General features: G+C 42.5%; 3 protein-coding genes across 5 annotated transcripts in view; 1 reads left to right on the top strand and 2 right to left on the bottom strand.

Annotated features, from left to right (window-relative positions):
- Positions 1-2,137: 2,137 nt before the first annotated feature.
- On the bottom strand, positions 2,138-4,838 carry LOC306925264 (uncharacterized protein). Its single transcript, XM_079503992.1, has 3 exons — positions 4,553-4,838; positions 4,180-4,424; positions 2,138-2,983 (listed from the first exon to the last, which is right to left on the bottom strand). Exons 1-3 carry the CDS (start codon positions 4,713-4,715, stop codon positions 2,498-2,500), a joined length of 894 nt encoding a protein of 297 aa, XP_079360118.1. The 5' UTR covers positions 4,716-4,838; the 3' UTR covers positions 2,138-2,497.
- A 2,837-nt stretch (positions 4,839-7,675) lies between these two features.
- tpi1b (triosephosphate isomerase 1b) lies at positions 7,676-12,714 on the bottom strand. The gene is made up of 7 exons (XM_079504192.1): positions 12,502-12,714; positions 10,475-10,598; positions 10,068-10,152; positions 9,586-9,718; positions 9,321-9,406; positions 9,043-9,130; positions 7,676-8,416 (listed from the first exon to the last, which is right to left on the bottom strand). Exons 1-7 carry the CDS (start codon positions 12,608-12,610, stop codon positions 8,298-8,300), a joined length of 744 nt encoding a protein of 247 aa, XP_079360318.1. The 5' UTR covers positions 12,611-12,714; the 3' UTR covers positions 7,676-8,297.
- Positions 12,715-16,522: 3,808 nt separating this feature from the next.
- The window catches only part of lpcat3 (lysophosphatidylcholine acyltransferase 3), a 35,436-nt gene continuing 24,283 nt past the window's right edge, over positions 16,523-27,675 (top strand). Inside the window, exons 1-3 of one of the 3 annotated variants that reach the window (XM_079503562.1) lie at positions 16,523-16,649; positions 18,127-18,252; positions 27,033-27,139. In XM_079503562.1, the coding sequence (XP_079359688.1) occupies positions 16,565-16,649; positions 18,127-18,252; positions 27,033-27,139 (318 nt within the window). In that variant the 5' untranslated portion in view covers positions 16,523-16,564. The remainder of the gene's footprint in view (positions 16,650-18,126; positions 18,253-27,032; positions 27,140-27,675) is intronic. The other 2 variants (XM_079503563.1, XM_079503564.1) reach the window with 2 other exon arrangements.

Below are 27,675 nucleotides of genomic sequence, written 5' to 3' on the forward strand. Positions count from 1 at the left end.
CTATGTCATATCAATAAAGATAGAAAAGCCCCCAAAATATCTTTAAAATAAAGAGAAGACAGGTCATACAAGATCATCAATATATAACTTCCAAATCATGCTAAATGTTGCATCCCTTAATCTCTCTCACACACACACACACACACACACACACACTACGGGTGGAACGATTCACTTATCTCCCGATTTGATACGATATCGATACCTGGGGTGCCGATTCGATTTAGATTGTGATTCTTAATTATATTGCGATTCGATATTGCGATATTCCAAGTTACTTTGCTTTTATTATATTATATTATTATATTTGTATTATATCAATATTTTTCTTATTTGTTTCACCCCTAACGCACACACGCTTTTGACACATACGTTATGTATTAAAAACATGCCTGCACATCCACACCTCAGGAAGAAACAACCATGAGAGACAGCTTGAGTACAGTGTTGATTTCGTCGACTAAAACTATGACGAAAAATGTTCGTCAACTACCTTTTTTCACTGACCAAATCTTGGAATAGAAACTAAATGAAAACTAAGCTACGATGACTAAAACTAAGACAAAATACTGACAATACTGACACTGACAATTTCGTCAACAAATAAAAACTAGACTAAAATGTTAGGAAGGGACTATAGTGGACAAGAGATCCAGTATGAGTCATTTTACACTTGGTTGCATGCTGAAAATAGCCGATCTACAAGCTCACAACGCATCGCAGCCATTACGGCTGCATCAAGGCCCGCAAAAATACATTTTAGTCGACTGAATCAACTGCAGATTTAGTCGACTAAATCTAGACTAACACTAAAACATTCCAGGTGACTAAAATGTGACTAAAACTAAATGAAAACTATTCAAGAGACTAAAACTAAAATCAAAATTTGCTGCCAAAATCAACACAGCTAGAGTACAGCGACATGTCGTGGGGCCACATCCCAGGAGTTAACACCCAGGGGGACACAGCAGCAGACAGACGCTAATGGTAAAAACCACTCTGATTCCAGTGTATTAACTTATTTTATTACCCTGTAGACCTCCCTTTGTCAGTGTCAGACTGCGTATCTCCTTTTGTTACCAAGCGCTTCATTAGTCACTGTGTGTTCCTCATTAATAAGATTAATCTTCCAGCAATTAGCTGGGTGCTGCCATTAGGTTAATTGGGAAACCCTTTCATTTGTAACAGCCTGAGTGTAAAGAATTAAAAAGGGGCTTATTTGTACTCATACAGGTACAAATAGTGAAATGTTGCAAAATGTATTGTCTCTATACTCAATCACTTATTTATTATATTATCATTTTGTAAAGCACATTTTTATTATGGTATTTTTTATTGCTGTTGCAACATGTATTTTAGAATCACTGTGAGGTCTCGATCCATCTATGTGTGACCAATGAATTAATGGCAACTGTGTGTGTGTGTGTGTGTGTACTGTGTGTTGCCATGCAGAGGAGAGAAACTCCACCAGCCAATGGCTGTCTTGTCAATCCTACCAATTATCATTTGGGAGTTCTATGCTATTCTAATACACTGTTTTGCAAGTAAAATAATTGAAGAAGACCCTCTGGGAAACTTATGGTACAGTAGGTGTAGCCTATGTTACACCTGCAGGTACCATACCATAACACTGTCCCTAACCCAGGATAAAGATGCTATTAGGTTTACCCTTGGGAATCCACTAATCATTGTGGTTTTAAGAGGATGGAATACTTTGCAGGGTGACTCATGGGGGTTTGGCTCTAGACCCCTTTCCACATTTGAGAAGACTTTTGAAATCGTAGGAGTGTGCCAGTGTTTAGTTTGCAATCACACCATCAGCATAATTATGCAGAAATGTAGGCCTAAATAGATACTGTAAAATAAAATAGAAATTGGGTAATTTGGCTCAAATGTATGTTGTACAGGGAATGCCTCATTTGATTAAACACAAAACAGAAATCATATAACATAAAACCGTATAGGTCGGTTGCAAACAACAAGTTATTTTATGCAGAAACATGAATGACTCACCATGGTACCCGTTACTACCACCTGCTGGAGTGGACTGGAACTGCGCTTATATATTTGTTCCACACTGCAGAAATTAAACCTTGCAGGCTAACTGTTGAATGAACTAAACATTAGAAAAAACAAACACAGTGAATCTTGTTTTATTTTGTAAGAATAAAGTTACAATAACCTGGATGTATAAAATCTTTATAGAATATGATTGCATTACTTTCATATCATGATGGCAGCAACCGTTATATCTTTTTCTACATAAAGTTTTTAGGTCTATAGCCTACATCAGTATGCATGCACATTAACTGACATTATTCACATTTAACGTTAAAATAAAAGTATGAAAGACAGACATCCCAATGCCCAATCCCCTTTTACTGAGATTTAGTTTCAATATTCGGCATAAAAAAAACAAAAAAACACCCATGGGAAACAAAGCACAATCACAGCCTATTTATAGAACAATCTAAATACAACAATGTACAGTGCAGAATCAACATATAGGCATATTAGTCTCTCTCTTGTGCACACTTCTGATGTGCCTGCCGAGCGACTCCATCCACTTGAAGGACTTGCCACAGTAGTTGCATATGAACTGCTTCCCCTCCGTGTGGATGGTCTGGTGTCTGTTGAGCGCGCTGGTGGTGATGAAGGTCTTCCGGCAGATGTCGCACCTGTACGGCCGCTCGCCCGTGTGAGTCCTGATGTGCGCCGCCAGGTGCGAGCAGTTCCCGAAGCGCTTCTCGCACACGGAGCAGCAGTAGGGCTTCTCCTTGTTCTCGTCGCCGCTGCTGTTGGACGGGTACGCGTGGAACGGCAGCACGCCCGAGTCCTGCAGACTGCCGCCCTTAAGCCCGGTGGTGGGCGAGATGAACTCCTTGATGTCCGACTCCAGTCCGTCCAGCTGCTCGTCGTCCTGGCTCAGCCAGAAGTGTCTGGAGGACTGCTGCTGCTGGTCCTTGTGGTGCTCCTTCTTGATCTGCAACAGCAACATTTGGATTTTTAGTTTTAGTCATAGTCTCTTGAATAGTTTTAATTTAGTTTTTTAAGTCACATTTTAGTCACCTGGAATGTTTTAGTGTTAAGTCTAGTTTTAGTTGACTAAATATCATAAGATTTTTAGTCTGCTCAAATGTATTTTGGCGGGCCTTAATGCCCTTAAATTGCAGCTGTACGAAAAGCTTGAATTATCCTCTTTCTATCTGCAAAGTTTTTGTTTCATAAAAATCCACCATAGAAACGTTATGAGCTACTTTCTGTCAAGAAATGCCCTGCATTTGATTATTTTTGTGTCAGAGTTTGTAAGTGCTTGTTTTCAATAACATAATAATAATATGTGACTTTTAGAAACAGGTGGTACACAGGACGGTTGAGTGATTTCCAATGAGCGCAAACTCCAACACTCCATGCTGCTCAATGTTTTGCCACAGTCCAAATGAGGGGGCGTGTCCTTATGGGAAAATCATGCATGTGCATACTCTCTATTCCTTTAGAGCCATCTAATAGAAGAGTTACGATATTGCGGGGGCTGAAACCGAGCGCTCGAGCGTTGTCCATGCTGCCTGAACTGGGACAAGCTGGAGTTTTTGAAATACATTGTTTTCAACGAGGGCGGCGCAAATAAGAGCAATTTTAGGCATGTGTGCAACATGCAAACTGTTTTAAAGTATTGTACAGTGACAACTAAAGTCTCTGTAATGTTTATGCTGTACTATTACTAAAAAACAATCTAAAATAAAAGGTATTTAAGATCTTTGAAGCTGGGCTGGTCCCTGGGTCCAATGCATTTCTGCCTACTCCCGGTCCAGGACTTGTCCCTATTTGTTGTCCCCATTCTCAATAGAAGTCTATGTAGGAGAGCCGTCATTGGACTGGCCCCATGAAGTGAACTCTATGGCTCTGCCTTTACCTAAAGAATGGTGTGCGGGCCCTACCTCCTTCCATGATTGCCTTATTGGCCCTGCACCCACTGTTGAGGTGCGTGTAAATAGGTAGGCCTATGCTCCCCACTAGTCCCTTAACATCTAGTTTTTATTAGTTGACGAAATTGTCAATATATTTAGTCTTTAGTTTTAGTCATCATAGCTTAGTTTTCATTTAATTTTCGCCAGTGAAAAAAGGTAGTAGACGAACATTTTTGTTGTCATAGTATCAGTCAACGAAATCAACAGTGACCTGCGAGGGTTCCGGGTGCTCCTCGTCCATGCTGCTGGTGTTGCCGTCCTCCTCCTCCTCCTCCTGATTGCAGTGGTGTTGTGGTGGTGGCTCCGGACAGGGGGCCTCTCCTGCTGCGGGAACAGCAGGGGGGATTGATGGATGGTGGTGCTGTTGTTGTTGAGGAGGAGGAGGGGGGTTGCTGCTGTGGTGGTGGTGGTGGTGCTGCTGCTGCTGTTGGGTTCCATATCTCTCCGACCGAGGGGCTATGGACAATAAAATACACGTTTTTAGAGGTAATGCACGTAGAATTAAGCTGGCGCTACGCTGTTCACGTAGATGATCTTTTGATCGCGGCTTTGATCTGGAGATCGCAGAAATCATTCAAACTGACCTGACTTGAGCAGCTTCAGCTGCAGCCGCAGACGATTGATTTCTAGATCTTTTGAGCGCAAGACGTCTTCCTTGTATTCCTCTATCGTCTTTTCAACCGCTCCGAATATCTCCTCGGCCGCCGCCGTCAACCTGTCGGTGAGAAACACTTTCAGCGACAGCATTTTAGGTGTTTTCTGAGGTGAATTCGTTAGCTTTCGGTTGAGCACCGTGATTTATTCTTGCCACTCCGGTGGACGCGTCACGCTTCGCTTGTAAACACTGACACGAGAATGCCATGCAAGTGTGGCACTATCGCCGCGTAGTGGGGTGGAGTGGAATAAAAGCATTGTGACTTGTGGCAGCGGTGGCCGAACGGATAGCGGCGCGGTCTAGATACCGGAAGGTTCCCAGTTCGAATCAGCCGTCCGACACGTTAAAATTACCACCGCTGAAATGCCCTTGAACAAGGCATCAACCACTACGATGAAATGTGTTCTATGAGCAGGGCCTGGCTGGAAACAAGTTCTTGAGCTTAGCCCAGATACCCTGGGTAAATATAGATTTCATTTCATTTCATTTCATTTCATTTCATTTCATTTCATTTCATTTCACTCGTGAGAGTTCTGGGGAGAAGGACTACAAATTGTCACTGTCTACAATACAAATTTTAACACACACACACACACACACACACACACACACACACACACACACACACACACACACACACATACACAGGGACAGTGACACACATAAAATATCAAGCAGAAAAATATCAAACATTTTGAGGTAACCGACATTGTGCAAAATGTACTCAAGTACTAAAAGCACAAGTACTTTTAGTACTTGAGTACATTTTGATGCCAATACGTGTGTACTTTTACTTGTAAGGCCTGACTCACACCTTCGCAACAAATTGATGCATGCTAGATGCATGAGACTTATTGACTGATGCAAGCTCACAATGCATTTCCAATGGGAGTCACATGGTTTGACACAACATTTGTGTTGTATGAGGGGGTGGGGGGCAGTCGAAACACAGCCGAAAGCCGTACAACACAAATGTTGTGTCAAACCATGTGACTCCCATTGGAAATGCATTGTGAGCTTGCATCAGTCAATAAGTCTCATGCATCTAGCATGCATCAATGTTGTATGCTAGATCGAAAGGTGTGAGTCGGGCCTAACAGTATTTCTACATTGTGGTATTTCTACTTTTACTTAAGTACAAAATGTGAGTAGGCTACTTCTTCCACCACTGGTGGCAAACATATCAGGTTTATGGTGTTCTGGGACCTTTCCAATTCAGAAGATTAGATTAGACTGACTTCATAGATCACTGAGGGGAAATTCAGATGTCATAATGGAAAAGCTTTCATAAAATGTCATCTATAAGCCCAGTCGTCCACACCAATGAGTTACTGGTTGCAAGTTGTAACTAGTTGTGCGTTACTGCTTTGTGAATCATTGGTGTGGACTGATCTTTGGTTAGAATGATCTTCTACCATCATAAAAACATATTCTGCAGTATAAAATTTGTGCCACCCCTTTACTTAACAATGAACAGATTACCATCCAGACATGAAAAATCACACCTGTGTGAAGTGAGGGGCGCTCTTATCATCGCACATCATCCATTCATTGTCAATGGAAATGTAATCCCCATTTGCTCAGACACATATGACGTAAATTCTCCATTCATTGTCAATGGCATTTAATGTTTGTGTTAGGACAAAACTCTATAGCTGAATATAGGAGGGGCTAGCGCCCCTCAAAAACACACATGGATTGTGGTGACTAAGGTCACCGCAATCCAATGGGTTATGGGTGTCTGAGAATATACTGCATGTCTAATGACTGAAGGGCACACTTTAGTCTTATGTATGCTACAGTACAGATGATAATGGCAGCAGGTCTGAATCTCCGAGCCTGGAAACCAGATGAATCTACCAGATGCCAGGATGTGTACTGTATCCCCAGTTAGTGTCTCCAGGCAGTGAATATGTACAGCAACAGTATGTGTATCAGCCCTCAGAGTTCTACCAAACACTGGTGAAAGAATACCTGCAGGTTCAGGTGCATCTGAGAGAATCCTGTCTCTTTCTGTCAGTATAATAGACACACTGACACTGTACACCCACAGTACCACTTCATAGACCTAAGACGTATGAACCTGGAGTAATGATACAACTCTTGCACTCAGATGATGTTCACACTCCTCTCTTCTCCCTCTCTTGACCTCTACAAACACACAGACACACACAATCGAATTACCGGTAACACAGATGCTGCAGACCCACACAAATACCTCTGAAAGTCAATACCATTCTATTATGTTCTAGTTCTGTGACCATTAACGTTCATTAATGCCATCTTTGAGCTCTGTTATACTAGCCACTCAGACATGTACACGGTCTGACTGACAGTAGTGCCAGTATGAGTGCTTAATGGACATAGCTACAGTAGAGTATTCCCGTGGCACCGTGTTCCTCGGCTGCTGTGTGTCACAGGATCTGGCTGTGTGGTTTGAGTCCAACAGATAAATATAGCAGTGAGATTCCTTCACTGCCCTGCACCGCATTGTCTTAACGTGACTTCATTCCTGTAACAAGCTCTCTCTGTAAACCTTATGTCACCCAATAGCATAATTATATTCCTTTCCTTTGCGTCTTGTGTGGCTAGTAATAACAAGAGTTATTCGATCTTTGAGATTGCTTTATGTTTGTCCACAATTCTTTTTTAGCTTCAAAGGTTTCACATTATAGGCCAGGGTCTAAGCAGATGTCTAAGTTATATTAGTACAGTGCCATATAAATAGTATATTAATATAACATTAACTCATTGTGTTCATTTATCTCAGGATCCACTTGGGAATGGCAGTTCTAATGTGGATCTCAAGTGGCCAGTCTGAGGTCTACATATCTATGGTGTTGCAGTGACTCCAATTTGACTCATGACATTTACTTCAATTACAAAATGAAAGTTCAATATCGATGAACATGCACAATATGTTCAAGGTGGTTTAAGGGGAAATAGATGGTGGTGAAAGTGGTAGCGATTGTATGAGAACAGTTAAGAAGTGTAAGAGCACATGCGTAAGACATTAATCAACCAGTTACACAAGACAAAACACAAGACAGTGTACCCATCTCTAAACAGTTTATTACGATGTTTTCTTTTCGGCCTTCCCGCCCAGCTACCCGTTGGCCATGACACAATATGATTGACATGTGATGGAACACCCCCTTCTCAGCAAAATAAGCCAAAAAAGAGGGGGATAACAAACTTTTACTACAGGAAGGGGAAAAGCCAGTGAACATCATAATCACACAGAGATACCTATATTAAAAAGACACGTGAAAGCGCTTCAACACTGTATGCACACAACGTTTTCAAGTAAAGGCATAGGTTGTGGTGTATTGTCCAACTCAAGCTGCACATTTACTGTATAGATTCCCCTTGCAGCATGAGCACTTGTGTGTGGGTGTTTGCATTGCACACATTTTAGTGGAACCAACTTTTTTTCTTCTTCTTTCAGTGCAGTACAATGCATGTCAACCTGTCCCTTTTTATTTTGTAACAAAATACTTAAAAAAAAAAGGAAACACAGGAAATGACATCATTACACAAAAAAGGATAAAAAAGGATGAAAGGGGAACAGTTCTAAGTGCTGAGTTTGAAGGATCGATGATGCCGATGAACCCGAGCATCTGAATGGAGCTGAAATATGGATGTGGTTTCATGGTCGTAACTTCCCGGGGTTTTTATTGCTTGGCATTGATGATGTCAATGATCTCTGGCTTGAGGGCTGCTCCGCCCACAAGGAAGCCATCAATATCTTTCTGGCCTGCAAGCTCCTTGCATGTGCCACCGGTCACAGAACCTATGGGGATAAAAATAGAAGATGAGGTTATCACAATAAAAAGTTATGTTTTAGGATCTGAAGTGAGAATAAAATGCTGTCATAGCCCTTGACCACTCAAGGCTTGTTTTGTACTTTGTTGTATGATGGTGTCACGTGGGGGAAACAGCCAATCAACAAGCTTGCATCACTTGTGGGCTTGTACCAAAGATTGACATACCCACAGATTGACATACCCAAAATACAGACACCAGGTGACAGTGATTATAGTTACTTTTGAAAGAAAAGAGCAACAAATTACTTGCTTGCTTAATGTAAGTCGTAAATCGCTCTGGATTAAGAGCGTCTGCTAAATGTCTAAATTGTAAATTGTAAATTGTACTACTACAAGCAAGTGTGAGGAAAGAAAGAACTAAAATAAATCATACTTGTGTGAAGTGAGGGGCACTCTTATCATATATCAGCCAATCAAATCATCACATTCCGTGCTACCACACAAAGCTGTGCATAGGAGGGGATAGCGCCCCTCAAAAAACAAACTATGAAAAATCTGAATTTCCCTTATGAGATCAATAAAGGTCCATCTAATCAACCTAATTAATTGATTTTTTTTTAAATCTCTGAGATGAACAGACAAATGGATGTACCTCCATAGATGATCCTAACAGAGTTGGCCACAGCTTCAGACACGTTGGTTTTCATCCACTCCCTCAGCTTTGCATGAACCTCCTGGGCCTAACAGAACAGGAGACAGACAGAAGATTGATGAGTGAAGGTGTAGGATCATCCAAGCAGTCATTTTAAGTGAATGGACAGCTGCTCTTTAAGATTGTTTGCATTTATTAAGAGAGATAGTCCTAAACCTGTTAAAAAGGTGTATATCCGTGTTTGAACAATACAATTTAAAATGTTTATCAAACTTTACCTGCGCTGGGGAAGCGGTCTTGCCAGTGCCAATAGCCCACACCGGTTCATAGGCCAGCACAACCTTGCTCCAGTCCTTTACATTGTCTGGAAAAATACGATCAAGATAAATATGTTTTGCCCCCAGGATGTAGACAATAGCCATGAGTCATGATCCCATGGCATGGACCATCAACCTGTGACATGACATTCCCTGGAATCTGAAATTATGGTGTGATGTCAAATGATTGTATGATGGGGTTTGTCAAAGAGTGGTCCGTACATACCTACGAAGAACTTTGTCTGAGCGAAGACCACCTTCTCTGTGATGCCAGCCTCTCTCTCGTCCAGCTTCTCACCGATGCAGGCGATGACCCCGAGGCCGTTCTCCAGAGCGTGGGCGGCCTTCTGACCGATGAGCTATCAGTCACATAGTGGTATGGAGTAAATACAAGACACACATTGTGTTAAGATTTCATTTCCCTGAAGATTTCATTTCCCTGCATGTTAGAGGCATGATAACATAAGAGTCTTACTCAAACCATCATCGATACTAGGCTAGATTATGCCATCATGCTTGTGCAATAATAATGTATTGTTTCAGTTGTCAATGCTATCACTAAAGATAGTGATAAGTAAGACAGAGGTATCGCTTTTGCAAATTTACATAACATGAGCAAACTGAGTAGACGGGTATGTTGCATTTTATTGGTACTGGTGTTGACCTTCTATATCTTTCATTGTGTATACTTTGTGTCTGCAGACTTACCTCATCACTCTCTCCAAAGACATGGCGTCTCTCAGAGTGTCCCAGGATTACCCAGTGCACTCCACAGTCCTTGATCATTGCAGGGCTGAGGACAGGAAATCACAATATCATAAAGACAATCCATTGAATTCATAAACACAAAACTCTAATACTATTAGTAGGGCCAGGAATATATATATATATATATATATATCGTGATATGAGACTAGATATCGTCTGGGATTATGGATATTATGATATGGCAAGAGTTGTATTTTCATGGTTTTAATAACTACTTTTTTCGAAAGATTAAAAAAAAATAGCAGATCTACAAGCTCACAATGCATCACATTGTGAGTTTGTAGATGGGCTATTTTCACTACATGTATAAAATAATTACATTTGTTAGAACAGGACAAAGGCCCTACCTGGTCTCCCCAGTGAAGGCACCCTTGGCAACTTTGTAGCAGTTCTGAGCAGCCACCCCGAATTTTGCATCCAAATGGGACCTGACAAAGTCCAGATAGATGGTTGGGGCACCGCACACGACCTCTGAAGGCATAAAGAGGAAAATAGATCTTTTGACTGCGCATTGAAAGGTAGGCCCATTAAATCTGATACAAAAAACACAGGAAAACTTTATTTGCATGAAGCTCAATGTCACTAATAGTAGTCAGTGGCACATTAAAAATCACACCCGTGTGAAGTAAGTGGTGCAACTGTGTGGGGGTCCCCATGGAAGGGGGGGGGGGGGGGGAGTTCCAGACGCACCCAGGGTGCCAGCCCGATTCCGGCGAGCCGCCCCGCGTCCGAAACGGTTGAGAAATGACAGAGTTACCGTGTGGGGTCCCTCTACTGTACCCTCTACTGTACTGTATCACCATATATACAGTTAATATGTGCATGTGTTAGGTTGCGCACAGGTGGTGAAAAACAACAATGCTGTTTTCGTGGTCAGATGCACCCACCCACACACAGTCACTTAAGGAAGTGGTTGCATCAAAATATGAACACGGTCTACTCTCGAATGATAGTCACTGACTATCATTAGAGACAGTGTTCATATTTTGAATAATTTGCTGACACTGAAGATTGTTTTGTGAATAACATGTACGAGTTTCACATACCATTACCACATATTTGCACTGTACCAAGCTAACATTTAATCAAGTGTGGTTTTGCCCAAGTCAACATTACTAAACTCCTACTACAAAGTTCAGCCAGGGTACATTAAAGTCACGCTCCGGACATTGACATTCAAAAGGTAACTGTATAGCTTTCGTGAGGCTCACTATGGCCTTGGTAAAGGTCATTTATCCGTGGCCGGAGACCGTCTCCCTCTGCTTTTAAAAGGTCTGGAGTTCAACCTGCAAAAGGTCGCCTGAGTGGCTGCATTCTGCTGAGGTCAAACCAAGATGAGGGGGTCTACATTCAAAATGTCAACAAAGGAGGCAGACTTTAAATATCCTCGACCTACAGGATAATAAACTGTGGCTGAAATGAAAACAGCTGAACTTTGACATTACAATTGTGGGAAAATCCTACTGCTGCAGCACTTGAACTACACACTGTTCCAGTTTTGTAGAGGCGGGTAGCCTACTACTTCTAGACGATCAAAGTCCAATACTTGATCATTCCCTGTCCTCATGAATGAAATTGAGGTATTTACAGGTGCATCAGGCCGAGACATGTAGGCCTGATGCATCTTAACACGACACGACGTCTACTTGCCAACTTGAAATGTAGATAAGGAAATGGGCCTGTGCTGTTTCCCTTTCTTAATGGGCATTATTGTACAGAGAGAAAATAAATTAATTTATGATTCGGCGTCGTGCAGACCAGTGGCTATTGGAAAATGACCAGATCACAGGACTGGACGTGCACAGTTTTCTCTGTATCACGCGCGCGCACACACACACACACACACACACACACACACACACACACACTGCACTCTCTACCGGCTGCCGCTGCACGGCCTACGTGCAGATCGGAACGCACGCCCACTTGGCTGAAAATCCCTTTGAGACTTCCCCATTCATCCATTGTATTACGTTAATAGTGTCTTCTATTGTTGGTTCCTAAGATTTGGGTTAACGTGCACACATTGATACGTAAGGTTAAGAGGTAATGTAATAACCACGGATAGAACAATGTGCAGCATATGGTGGTTGATTGATGTTCTCATTCATGTATGAGCAATTTTTGACTCTTGATGAAAAGTACACCATGATCCTCCTGATCCTAGTCTTTGATCTATAATTTATCATTTTCTAATTCAAGCCCGTCACCGCTCGGGGCGAAAGCGCCAAACTAACACGCAAATACGTGCACGACCATTCAAAGTGTCATCGTTATTGTTGTCGTGATACAGAGCAGCAGTTACACAATCAAAGAGGCCGGTGGGTCGATCACGTTGTGTCTCTGGTGTGTGAATGTCAAATGTTTCACGTACCGACGTTGGCGTCCACCTTTGCGCCGTTCATGGTCTTAATGAGCTCGCCGAGGCTCGCCTTGTCGCCGTTCATCTTCCAGTTACCACCGACAAAGAATTTCCTGCTCATGTTTGCGGTTTGGTGGATGATCTTGTGCTGCTTTAGCCTTTTAGAACGGTGCTAACGGTTGATTCCGGGCTGTTGCCTGTCAGTGAGAGAGCAGAGGAGGGACGGCAGCTCGGTGGTTTTATCATCTCCCCCGGACCCCTTAACCCCGCCTCTGAGCGCTGTCTATTGGCGCTACGATAACACGCCCGCAAAAAGTACTGTCACTCACGATTTATACTTCGTCGTACGACCGAGCATACATCACCAATACTATATACTATATATATATTATCCAGCAAACCAGCATGTATTTCGCTAGATTACTTCAAATATGATATATTCAGCTATTTGCAACAGTTATGATCCAGCCTAATATTAGGTATATAGCCTAATCATGTCTAAGTTTCCGTGGGTCGTTTCATAATGTCACATAATTTGTTATAAATAGCAACTGCACTTAAGTATATTTCAGTTTCCGCCCAACAGACTTCTTGTCAAATATAATTCCCTCTGGGAGTGTGGTTGAAAATAACCAGAAGTCCAAATAATTAAATCACAAAGTAGCCTACTGTGACATCACTTGTAGGCTACTTCAAATGGAGGAAAATTAGGCTTTATAAGTTCAAGTTCAATTTGATTTCAAGTGTTAAAAATCACAATTGTATTAGTGTGTATATTAATATTATATAGTGTGTATCAATGCACTTTCCAATGTAGCCAGGCAGCGGCTATAGGCTACATTAAGGTCTTAGGTCAGCATGCATATCAGTAGCCTATCACTCTATAAATGAGGACTATTTGTTACATTATTCTTATTTATAATGTATTCTTAAATAGAGCACAATTCTTTGGAATTGGGTCCTCACTGTAGCAACAATAAAACAAAATGAAAGAATAGCAAGAATAGCAAAAGTTTAAATGCATTCATCGTAATATAGCATATCATGAGTTGTGCATATGGCCTATAATCTTTCCAAAGGTGTCAATGAGACGTGTTTTAAGTCTAATCTGTCTGTCTGTCTGTCTGTCTGTCATGAAAAATGAACCAAGGAGCTCATCTGACCTTCCATCCATCCATCCATCCATCCATCCATCCATCTTCAACCGCTTATCCGTAGTCGGGTCGTGGGGGCTAATAGCTCCAGCAGAGAGCTCCAGACTTCCATTTCAATATTATAGTAACTTAATCCTGTGGGATCCAGCAGATATTGGAGATATATACCTTCCAACTCATCCTTGGTCTGCCCTGGGGTCTCCTCCCAGTGCATCAAGGACCTCCCTTGGGAGACGCCCGGGAGGCATTCTTCTAACCAGATGCCCAAACCACCTAAACTGGCTCCTTTCCAGGCGAAGAAGCCTATCTCTAAGGGAGATGCCAGACACCTAAAAAATCATTTTGGCCGCTTGTATCTGCATGCGACCTTATTCTTTCGGTCATGACACACACTTCATGACCATATATAAAATTGCTTGGTAGACAGAGAGCTTTGTCTTCTAGCTCAGCTCTCTTTTCGTCACATGTGGCACGAAGGCGAGGCCAGGCGGCCACCTGGCCAAATCAATTTGAAAACATGAAAAAAGAAAGGACAAACACATGAGAACTATTAGTGTGGGCAGCGGATTGGCCGTTGCGCGTAGATCACGACCCTCAATCACCCATTGGAATGCAAATGCTCACCGTATAGAAAACAGAAGTAAAACTCCTTAAACTGAGACAAGTATTTTTTCTTTATTTGATCATGCTCATAAAGTGCTCTATGCTCAAAGTGCAATTAAAAAGCAAACGTTTCGGTCCTAGGACCTTCGTCAGTGCTCATATAGCACTGACGAAGGTCCGAAGGTCCACACAAGTGTGATTTTTATTTATTACTTGTCAACATTGTGTATATTGCGTATATATTTTTTCTTTTTGGGCTTGATATAGCTGCTTGCAGCTATATTTATTACTCTGTTGCAAATGTTGAGCTTTAGTTTTCTGGTCTGTATTGCCATCTTCTGTAAAAAATAATCACTGTGGCGGGGTATCTTTCCAAAACTCACCAATTTTGCACTACAAATAATAATATTTTAAAATCGTAACAGGTTGCTGGACTGGGGGGTCTTCTAACCTGACTCCGCCAGATGGGGCAGCAGAGAGTACACTGGGTTCCCCCCTCCTGCTCAGGGGGGAACCCAGTGTACTCTCTGCTGCCCCATCTGGCGGAGTCAGGTTAGGGGTCTTCTAGAGTGGATACGGAAACGGTTTCAAATTACCGGATACGGAAGACGGAATCTAGACCCGGATCACACAATTCTCTATTCCAAGGGGCTGTGTTCATATATTCTCTATGGCTGTGTTTGCATGGTTGGCATGCTAAAAGAAAACATACGCGTACTTTACCAGAGCAAAAACTTCACACATTTTAATTCTGAATGAAAACCAGTCTTTCCACAGACACGGTTACTGATCGACTTTGTCCCCTCCTCCTCGTCCAAAGGTGCACTACGATTGGAGGAGAAGCGGTACTATTTGCCATACCCAGCATGCATTTCGGTTTAACAATGTATTTTTAAATAGTTTCCCAGTACATAATCAGTACAGTACATAATCTTTTTCGTATATGTAACAGAATGGTGTTTCTCCAGTTATTAATGTTTTATCTTTGAGTGTAGTTTCATACTATCCAAAAACTGAAGAATCATGCAGCACCGTCAGTCTACTCTGTACTGAGATACGTCTAGACCGCCACCGAGTCACTGGCCCCGTAGGAATTTTACTCTTTTAGTATTTCTCTAGCAGGTTTCTAATAATTAGAAGCCCCCTCACGTTGTTGAAAGAAATTAAGAAATTAAGATTACATGAAAGTAGGTACAGTTTGCGCGGCGTTAGCTTTCTAACGGAAATTGGATCTATGACATAGAGGCAAGTTGCAACATTATTGTTAAATTAAATTGTGCCACGAGTCACGACGACCGGATTGACTACTACTACTACCAGTAGTACCAGTAGTACAGTACTCAACTAACAGTCAAATGAGCCTGGCATGAGAAAACACGCCAAAGCAACTGTCAAAATATAATAAAAACAGTTGAAAATGCGAAAAGTAGGCCTATATCGCCTATGCAGTATGAAGTTACCAGTTGGAGGAGAGGGTCACCACCACTTACAGTTTAACACATTTTTTATTTTATTAAGGACATGTTAAACCTGCACCAGCACTCAGTCTAGTACACATGGTTGGACAGACAGTTAGACACTTACATAACAATGCATAAACAAATCATTTCACAATTCACATGGAGCTAATCTTTAAATGTCACTTATTAATCCCGCCACTGGAGGGAGACATTTCACCGGTCATACTACCCTGTTTTAAACTGGTCACAACGTCTGGATTAAAAGGTTTATATTATATTTATTTATATACTTATTTTTATTTTATGTCAAAGATTATCAGATAGTTGTCACACGAACGTGAGTTCCTCAGAAGCCTGCGCATTCAACATTTTTGTAAGCCTGAAGTATAAAACGTAACATATCAATCTCGCCACTGGAGGGCGACATTTGACCTGGTTATCCAGGTTTACACACTACTACTACCCTCTCCTTTATGCATTTATTATGTTGCAGTGCCAGTGAGTGAGTGGTGTGGTCATATTCTAACTCTGGGATAAAAGTTTTTGACAAGGATTATTAGATAGCTGTTGAACGAATTTTACAGAGAGGCTGCAAGTTCAACATTTCATGTTTTTATTTGGTTGTAAAAAGCAAGCAAACAAAAACGCATAGAAAGAGGAGGTAGCCTAATAAGGAAGAAGGCCAATTGTACATCGTCGTACGACGGTGTATGCACTGGGGTGGAGGTCTGGAGGAGAGGGGCTGGACGTTGGTTCAACCCAGCGGGGGGGCAGATATAAGTGTGTCAGTTTGTAGATCACACATCATCACCGCTGAATCACCGCTAGGAGCCACTTCCAGTTCCGCCCACACGAAAGATGGCGGCTCCCTTGATGGAGAAATTATCGGAGTCTTTGGGTTCCCCAGAACCGGCAGTGCGACTCATTCTGTCCGTTCTGATCGGTGAGTGATGCTTCTGTTAAACCGTGACAGCACCGCGCCGTGGTCCGATCAAATCAGAACCGCAACGATCCCCTGGCACAGGTTTTGTTTTATGGTCTCTGTCTGCTGTGCTGCTGTGCTGTCTAGTGTCTACTGCTGCTGCAACTCTCATTCACTGCTAACCTCCGCTTTAGCTAAACCTAGTAGTAGTGTAAAGAGACAGTGTGTGCACTGTCTGTCTCCACACACACACACACACACACACACACACACACACACACACACACACACACACACACACACACACCGAGAGACAGGCAGTGAATCGGGGTGTTCTCTGTTCTGTTACTGACGAACCATAGCGAGTCTCATGGTTCGGTTCAGAATGTCCCAAAGATATTAAAGATTTTTTCTTAAAGCTGCGAATGAATGACCCGTCACTCTGCAAGGTCGATCAGTGGACAGTTGCCACCAGACCAGAATGCCCACACACACACACACACACACACACACATACACATACACACAATGTGATTTCATGGAGGTTTTGATAATGCATATCATCACTGGGTCTCATATGAAAACTAGCTGAGTCTGCTTTGATTTTGACACGTGTTTGCAAATAGTACTGTGTTATTAATATCAGGTCACAAAGGTGTGTGTGTGTGTGTGTGTGTGTCTGTGTGTGTGACTGTGTGACTGTGTGTGGGGAAGGGGGTTGTGGTGCTGAAAGTAGACTCTGTGAACTTTGCTCTGACACATGGACAGACATGCTTCTTTTCTCTCCCTCCCTGCTAGTGCTTACTGCTTACCGCTTAGTCACATGCTTGTGTCTGCAGCAGCATGCTGAACGGAGCTATTCTATCCCTATGTTGAAACCACATATGTGGCCTTTGGTTGCATATTTCCCTCTCTCCCCATGTCCATGTCTGTGCAGTACTACCTAAATCTTTAATGTGTTAACAGTAATTTGCGCACTATGCACACAGCTCTAGTGTACAGGTCAAACTGCACGTCACGACTGCAGTTAGTCACATCATGTACAAGTTTCCGCATAATAAATACAGACGCCTGTTATTGTCAGTAACATACACGTATACTGTACCTACAGAGCAGCAGGTTTAAGTTGTTAGTGTATGTGTGTACTACTGTGTAGCACACTGATACGTGTGACGGTTTTATCAGGGGGACTTGGAGTGGTTAGACCACAAGGTCAATGTTGATCACACCATGAGGTGGCAAGAACAAGTCTCTCATAGCTTAATGCTGGTGCTCAGAGCTTAGATAACAAGTTTTTTTTTCTCCTCTCTGTCTGCTTGTGTCTGGCTTTTGTCTCTCTCTCTCCCCCCTCTCTCTCTCTCTCCCCCCTCTCCAACAAGTGATTCATTCTATTTGAGTCTGCCTTTGTCCTCATATGCCCATATGTATGCATTGTCTGACTGTCAATCTGTTGGTCTTTCTATTCCCCTCTCGTTCTCCATTGCTGTCTCTTCTGCAGGTTACCCATGTGCCCTAGTATACCGGCGGTTCTTGTTTCACCAGCCAGCCACACTCATCCACTTGTTCCACGCCCTCTTTGGACTGGGTCTTGCGGCGTTCAACTTCGGTGAGATTGCAGAGTGCGGTGCGAGTGGGTTTCTGTGCTGTAAAAGAGTGAATGGACAAATTGGTCTCAGGCTATCCCAGCAAGCCAAATGACGTCATGATGACGTTATAATGACGTCCTCTAGTGACCTTCAGGACGTTCAGTTCTAGGCCAGATCACAGACCATATGGGGATGATCTTTACGTCATTTCTGGGACGTCTTCACCAGTTAATAATAATAATATAGCTTATTCTGGGCCAGATCTGACTAGTTGTGATATGATTTAAGTTGATCTGGCCTCGATCAGACTCTCTCTGATTCATCCAGGGACATCTGTCTTAGTGGGCAGAATTTATGTTGGTTGAAATCAGGTGATATTCTGTGCTAGATCTGACTAGTCTTGGTTTGACTTGATCTGGCCCCAATCGAGACGTCACTAATTCGTCCAGGTCCTGACCGTGCTTGCTGGGATTGCTTACAAAGAAAAATGCTTAATTTATTTTTGCCATTTTGTTTTCTTCTAATTAGTCTGTGGTTAAGATTCACAATCGGGCGACCATATCATATGTTATGGACCAGCTTAATATAAATCGCTCTGGATTAAGAGCGTCTGCTAAATGCCTAAATTGTAATTGACCAGTGCACACAGCTGGTTAAGTGAATGGGTGGTCATGTCATGCTAGCGTAGACGTACAGTATTTTGAATGAGTATGGTTTCTAGAGAGGAGAGGTGTAATGGGGTTGGTTCTGGGAGAGACCTGGACTCATTGTTGAGTCTCCTTGAGGTGTTTTAAGTGTGCCTCACAACCGTAGTATTGCTATTATTGTAAACATCACAGAGAATAAAAGCATACAGCTAGTTACACATTTCAACATGGTGTCTTGCTACTGTTGTTGAGCACGTCAATTCAAGAGCTGCATGACTAATCGTCATTTATCAAAGTTATTGTATGAGGGGAATAAGGAACTGCTTCTGTAATCAAAATGGATAATGTCGTGGCGGTCAATTATATTTGGATTAATGGGGTATATGTGAATATGTTTTTTTTTATTTTTTTTACTTTTATGCATTGGTGTGGAGAGAGCATAATAAATTATGTTTGGCAAGAGCATTGTAGATGTGGTAACTTAAGTGTGCTAATTTCCTGTGCTGTTTCACTGCAATGTCTTATGGCAGCAAGCTGTGTGTAGTTAGTTGGTCTGAAATGGGAGAACATTGATTAGCAGGAAAGTGACGAAACCAAAATAAAAAACAGTGAAACATGAAAATCTAGTGGAGATAGAGGATTAACCACTTAAACCGGTCATGTTCAACACATTTATTTGCCGATTTTCCTTAGCCTAGAATAGCACTGCTAGCGTTCAAGTGGTTAATTGTCAGGATTTAAGGTGTGTGTGTGTGTGTGTGTGTGTGTGTGTGTGTGTGTGTGTGTGTGTGTGTGTGTGTGTGTGTGTGTGTGTGTGTGTGTGTGTGTGTGTGTGTGTGTGTGTGTGTGTGTGTGTGTGTGTGTGTGTGTGTGTGTGTGTGTGTGTGTGTGTGTGTGTGTGTGAGTGTGAGAGAGACACGACTGTACTGTACTGTAATACCTTGTTATAATTCGATACACATGCAGTCTGCTGTAATGAAGTCGCATGACTTATTTCCATTGTGGTAACAGTGGTACACTTGGCTGTAAAATGAATGATTTGGTGTATTGCATAAACGTGTAATTACACAATAGTTGCCCAGTGCTAACTATCTGCTAACCACACCCCAAAACTGTATAACCTTTAGATAGGGGGGTTAATTGACCTGGTGTGGTTACCTTCCTGCAGGGATTCCCAAACTGTGGTGCGTGCACCCCCTGTGGTGCGCGAGTGCCTTCTAGGCCCAGGGGTGCTTGACATGAAAAGGCAAAACAAAGGTCCATTCCAGGCATTCCCAGATCTGTTGTTTCAGCATGGGGCGTCTTACTGGTGCCAATATGGCAAGTATATAGAATTTATGCCATATATATGTGGATATATGCACATATATATGTGGATATAGGAAATCTATGTCTCTATATAGCTTATCTGACATAATATGCAGGTGGTCAATTTCGAATAATATGTCACATATAATTAACATATATGTTGCATACATGAAAAAATACATGTTCATATATTTCATTTCCAAGTGTGTGTGTGTGTGTGTGTGTGTGTGTGGGGGGGGGGGGGGGAAGAGAGTTAGTGTCGAAGTGTCCTTGAGCAAGACATTGAACCCCTAATTGCTCCTGATGTGCTGGTTGGTGCCTTGCATGGTTTCCGCCGCCATCTGTGTGTGTGTGTGTGTGTGTGTGTGTGTGTGTGCCTTGGATAAAGGTGCTATAAATGCACCATTTTCAGGGTGCACAGCCAAAAAAGTTTGGGAACCGCTGCTTAAAACCTCTTAAACCCCAGGGGGGTCCAGGGGGGAAATCCGGAGTTGGAACCAGAGACCAATTGGGGTCTCCATTGACCCGCTGAGCGTTGTTCAGAGGTGGACAGCCGCTGCCCCCGCTGGCGGGTGCAATGGCGCTCAAGAGGTTAATGGAATGTAGTTGGCATAGAAATGTAGTAGTGTTCATCAAGTACTAACACAATGCAATTTCAGATAACTCACAAATAGCTTGAGAACATTTCATTTGAATGTAAAATACAAGCGTGTAAATATTATATTTGATCTTGGCATGCAGGCTCTGCTATACATTACTCCCTGCTCAGCACATTAACAGGCAACCATTTAAGAGAGCGATATAATATACACCCCCCCCCCCCCCCCCCCCCAGGAGAAACAGAACCCTAAAGCAGAACCTACTCGTGGTGGTGGTGGTGGGGGGGCAAAATCATAAATCATCCAACATCAGCGGTAACACTAACCATAGGAGGAAGTATAAGGAATCAGGTGATCTTAAGTAGACCACCAATTGATCAGCTGCTTGACACTTCACACACAGTACATCTCCCACATGCATGTAAACCTCTTTCTAAAACGGGTAGTCCCAATACTTGATTCTGATTGGCTGGTTACCGTCACGTGACATAGCCTACTTGCAGCAAAACAAGGAAGTGATGTGGCTCGCTCTGGTGGCGCAAAGCGTAGCTACTTTTGTGAATTTAATAGTTTTATTAGGTTAATATTGCTATATGTTTGTAACCGTTTTAGAAAAGCAATAAGCCACTCGAGGCCCCAGCTTACCGGGTATTTTACAATGGCTGGGAGGGTAGAAGACCCTCGGCTGCGCCTCGGGCCTGCCTACGCCTCCCAGCCATTGTAAAATACCCGGTAACCTGAGACCTCTCGTGGCTTATTGCTTTATTTACCGGCAGCCAACAGGGCCTAACTCTTGCCAACAGCAAGATTTGGTATATAGTCTTTTTTTTTGTTGGTCTAAAATATTGTCTATATACATACATTTTTTTAATCCACTTGCTGACCGGCTGTCAGCATTGAGCAATTTTTTTAATAGGGGTTTATATGTGACCCTACCATTAAAGGTATCTTCAGTAATTTCACTTAATTCAAATATCACTTCGTTTTCTTTTTTTTGTGATAATCCTCCCTACTAGTGCTGACCATATAAGGAGTTCCCCCCTGTCCCCAGTTCACCCCTGGGGTCAAAAAAGCTTAGATTTCGTTTTTGTCTAGAGGGCCCATCCTTCATCCAATCAGGATAGAGAGGGGCCTTCCTCCAATGCTTTTTCTATATGATATTGTATTACTCGACGACACTGAAAATTAGTTTAATTACTCAGTGTAATTTCGAGAATAAATAAAACTAAATAAAACCAAATCACTGAATGCTCCTTTAACATGATTCTGAATCCATTCCAAGCATTCGTTTTGCACAAAAAACACTCCTTGGGCTAAAAACGGCCATAGCCGTCATGACAAATGTGATGAGGTCAGCACAAATGTGAAGAGGTCAGCACATTTTGGGCACATTTGGGCAAGTGGCTATGGCTGTTTTTAGCCCAAGGAGTGTTTTTTTGTGCAAAACTAATGCTTGGAATGGATTCATCAAGGATCATGAAAACCGCCTAGTTTGACATGGCACATAAAGCATAACGAAAGTTTGACATTTTTGCCATATATATCATTTATGAATGTATGTGTACTGTGTATATAGACAATATTTTAGGTCAATAAAAGAGACTACAGTGCCGGACTATTTGGCCAGACTATTTGGTATCTGCCTGAACTATAGCTCGCAGGCTACGCATAATTTTTGGTGCTTACAGTATTATTTTTCTTTTCTTCTATGTTGGTAAGGTCAGTGAATTAAAGCATTTCCACAGTCTAGCCTACCAGTGATTATCAACCTGTGGGCTCGTTTCCCGCTCCTGTTGACTTTTTATTTCCGTCCCGTCCCGGACAGAGTTAAACAGGCGACAACTACAACACAGATCTATATGCGGTAGATAGATTTAATTTGTTCTGCGCGGCACATTTCTGCCCGGCACGTGCGTGGCCGCTCACACACGTCACGTTACAAAGAACCTGCTGGTGAGGCTGTGATGATACTGCAAGCTGACCCCCAAATATTTGCCAAAAGACTCATCTGACCACTTGACACGGGTCAGATGGGTGGGCCGTGAACGAGGTTTTGGTCGGCCCTGATCCAGAAAAGGTTGAGAATCACTGGCATAGAGCACCAAAGTCCTGACGTCGCTGTCAGTAGAGGGCGTCAGTCCCCAGGTTCGTGTACTTTTTATTTGCATTGTAATCTCCATAGGGGGATTTTAGATCGCCTCATATAAGAACTGTGTTTGAAAAATAAACCGATCACCCCGGCCTTTTCACTCCTATGGATATGAAGCATCGACTGAAGGTGGAAATGTACAAATATACCCAAAGAGTAACAAAAGAAGCGTTAGAAACGAGCCAAACAACCCAGAGACTACATTTCCGGGTAGGCGGGTGGCTGCATCTGCCCGTCGCACAACAGAAACTGAATGTTAATTACGTTTATTTTAATTTTATTGATACTTAATGTTTCGTGGTTAGTACGAGTCGAGTCACCACCAGCTGAGCTTACGTCAACGAGGAATCTCAGGAACGCAATAGCGTAAACGCCGTTGTGAATGAGGACCAATGTGTTGACAGCTGGACGTGACGTATATTAGCAGCGACATTGCCTTCATATGTAGTTTCAAGGCCTTTGTGGCCACATTAATTCCATTTTCTCCAGAAACTGGCTGTATCAAATATGAATGGACATCATTAACGACGCACAGCCACTCCCCTGACAGACAGGCCGGGGTGGTCGGTTTATTTTTCAAACAGTTCTTATATGAAGCGACCTAAAATCCCCCTATGGAGATTACAATGCAAATAAAAAATCACACCCGTGTGAACTGAGTGGTGCAAGGTCTTATATAGTCTGATCAGCTATGTCAGTGACGTCACACACGACTAACCATAGTAACCATGCTCACCTTTGCACGGACACGTAGGTATACAGGTACACAAACGTACAGACAAAGCTGGTTGTTGGAGTGGTTTGCACCACTCAAAAATACATGAACCTGTGTATTGACGCCCTCTACTGAAAGTGACGTCAGACTTCGGTGCTCTATAGAGGGTATGCGTGTGACATCATCATCATACCCAGAAGTTATGGGCAGAAAAATACTTTCTGGACTTAACAGCCCATATATCCAAACAGAAAAATCCTGTCTGATTGTACTAATCGATGTTAAACTCACCTTGCCTACCAGTGACCTATTCTACTCACTCCATATGGACTCCACAGTCTAGCCTTGGGCTCTGCATTAATTTCTGGGGGTGGACATCAAAATCATTAGTCTGTCATTCTATTCCTTAGCCCAGATGCATCCCTTGTGGCAAAAAATGGGTTACAACTGCCTTCAAGCAGCTTCATTTCCATGTATTATGTGTGTTCCAAGGGCAATACTGCATCAAAATGTTAGAGTATTTTGTGTGGAAGCTGATAGCTTGTGCCTGTGTAGTTCTACCACGAGATGCAGTAGTTCTGTCATTCTACAGTCTATGTGGCTGAGTATGATACCCACCATGATACTGATGTATATTTTGATAGCTTATGCCTCTCAACATATGTCATAATTGTACACAACACTTCGGCCTATAGGAGCTCCAGGGTGCAGGTCTCATGCCTGAGTGAAGAGTTCATCTAGAATAGCAAGTTACTAAATAAGCCTAGGGACACTTTAAGACAGTCAGTTTGCAACAGCTGTGAGTTCTTCCGGTCATATATATTGGACAGTGACTTTTACCACTCAGGAATCCTTTTACAAAAGGACCCCTGCTGTGGTAACTTGCTGAACCTGTCGTAACTTGTTGACTGAGAGGCAACAGAGCCTTAAGGGTCAACACACACACACACACACACACACACACACACACACACAAATATGAACATGTTAGAAATGTATAAGATGGGACAGGGAATCAGTCAGAACTGAGAGAGTAAGTGAGAGACAGCAGAGAGATACAAGGGGGGACCTAGGCGCTCTGCCTGGGACGAAGGCCTCAATATGCTGTAACTATGGAACGATGATATCTGTAACCTGTCTGTAAAACTGACCAATAAATGGAAAGAAGGATATGTGCCTGCTTGGATCTCCTATTCATTTCAACAGCAACTTCAACAAAGGAATTAGGTAATCTCCACAGAACCCTGAAGAAAAGTGACATCAATACCCATGTACCTGTCTAGATACTTCCTTAATGTTAACGAAGTCCACACCCACAACACCAGAGGGAGTGCAACGAACCATGTACAACCCAGATTCGGCACAAACAAGGGACTAAATTATTTTCGCTCCTATGCCACCAAAATGTGGAACGCCCTACCAACAGTCATTAAGACATGCGAATCCCTTGACTCCTTCAAAACCGCTCTCAAAGGGCACCTACGGATGGCTGCAATTCGAAACTGGCCCCCGTAAAATCTGAATCCCCCCCACCGCCCCCCTTTTCCCCTCACTGTATATGTTTCTTTTCCCTTTTTACCTCCATTATGATGAATTCCTGTTCTGTTCTTTGTCTATATAGAAGTGTCTATTTGTACGTCTCTAAATGTTTTGATGAATTGAACATGGTGGACCCTGTTGTAAACAAGTGTAATGCTTAATTGGGTCGTCCACTCACAGTTAACAGCCTTTGTATTGACTTTGTGCTTGAAATGTACTGTAATTCTGCAAACTGTTAATAACATTTTCAATCAATCAATCAATGGCTGAGTATGACCTGTTAAGTGATTGTTCTTCTGGTGAAAGGAAGTGAATATTTCATATGCAAATTTATAAACTGAAACGGTACAACAGGTTTGACCGATGGAGGGCTACATTTACATTTTGATTACATTAGTTAAGACCACAGGTGTAGAAATAAAAATCACACCTGTGTGAACTGAGTGGTGTAAGGTCTTATATAGACTGATCAGCTGTGGTCTGACGTAATGTCTGACGTAATGAAATCACACCCGTGTGAACTGGGTGACCATAGCAACCATGCTCATTTTTTGGTACGAACAGACAAGACACGTAAACTAACAAAGCCAGTTGTAGGAGTGGTTTACACCACTCAAAAAAGGAGGTAAAGATGGATGGAGTGAGGGAGAGTCTCTGAGGGTGGTATGGCAGGGTGGGCGACAGGGGTGTTACGTTTTCCAAACTAACTCGAACAGTACTAGCGCCACACCGCGGTTGTGTGTAAGGCATACTGCAGTATCGAGTTCATAACCGCGATTATTATTTTATTACAATTTTTGCCCCATGATTTTGTAACCCATTTTTCACCTGGTGCCAATTGGGCGCTAGCCGCGCTACTCTCCCTCTGCCAAACTTGGGGAGAGCCCAATTCTTTGTTGAATTCATGAGGAGTGACCACTAGGCCACCTCCTATCACCTGAGGGGTATTTCCTCGGTAGAACGTAGCGGGTGGAAGGAACACGTTATTCCAACCAGTTCCTCTCCAGGCAGGGGCCCCGGCTGACCAGGGGGAGGCCCCTGAACTGAGCTCATGCTTCCTTCAATGCGTGAGGTGGCGCTACAGTTGGGTGCCACCGATATTGTCCCTTATCATTTGACCCATTTAGGCCTGACCTCAAAATTTTAAAAAATCCTTCTAAATCCTCCAGTTTTCTGAAATAAATATTTTCACGATTTTTCAAAAATAGCAGACCTACAAGCTCGTAGCGCGCCACTCGGTGGCGCGCTATGAGCTTGTAGATCTGCTATTTTTCAATAGCTAAATTATAACAACGTTTAAAACACAAAGGGGTTCCCGCCCAAAATGGGTTAACTGTCCTTTTGCGCAGATCACGCAAACCTCAGCAAAAAGAAAAGGACAATATCGATGGCCTCCAACTGTACCATGCCCCTTATATTATTATTATTATAACTATTATTATTATTATTATATATATATGTTTTTAGGTATCGCTCAATACCGTCGGTAAACAGTAATGTATTACCGCAATAACAAAAAAATCCATAAATCATGAAATTCTACCGAAAGGGCTAACTGATCACTTGTTTCTTTCTATTGTGGCTGCACTTGGACTTTACAGCAGGTCTGTTGCTTTTATCTTTCTCTTTGTTAAAATTGTGTATCCCTCTTGAATGCTCATTTCATATTGGATGTATGTTCTCTCTCTCTCTCTCTCCCTCTCCTCCGTCCTCCTGTCTCTCTCGCTATGTGTGCCAATTTAGAATGAAGGTGGGAAAAAATGCAGTTGTCATGTCCAATCTTGCAGGTCACACTTCACACCCACGTTTCACTATGTATCTTCCTCCCTCTCTCTTTCTCTCTTTCTTTCGTCTCTCTCAGGCGTTCAGCTCTATCATTCTGCACTATGTATCTTAGTCCAGTTCCTGATGCTGAGGCTCATGGGAAGGACGATAACGGCCATCCTGAGCAGTTTCATCTTTCAAATGGTGAGTGCTTCCTTGTCCCCCCCCCCCCCCCCCTCTTTTGCTCCTTGTCTCCTTGTGCTTGGTGGTGATGCAGGTTCACTTTATGGGCTCTTCCTCCCCCTCTATCCACCCTCGCACTCTTTCACTGCAGTGGTTCAGGCGCTGCCTGCCAGATTGTGCGCCACGTGCAGCTTAAATGTTTTTTTTTCCTGGGGCTTTTTTCTAATTGCAATGGGATGCTTTGTGAGAGTGCAGCTTGGGTATTTTCTCATGCTATACAATGAATGAAGTATATAGGGCTATGCCTATGTTAAGTGGTTACTGGTAATCTCACTTGGCATAGAAAATTGCAGAATGAAATAAGTCAACGTGACTTTATTTGTGATATCCCGATACATTAGGTAGGCAACTATATGCCTACACTGACCAAAAATATATCACAGACACACAGAACTCATGTTATCGCCATTACCGTTTGGTCTTTTCTGGGCTAAATATGCTTGATTCACTTATATGGTTCATACCCTTCTTGGTTTAAATATGCTTGGATTGTATGT

This window comes from Electrona antarctica (genome assembly GCF_951216825.1).
Source record: "Electrona antarctica genome assembly, chromosome: 6".
Classification (NCBI taxonomy): Eukaryota; Metazoa; Chordata; class Actinopteri; order Myctophiformes; family Myctophidae; genus Electrona; species Electrona antarctica.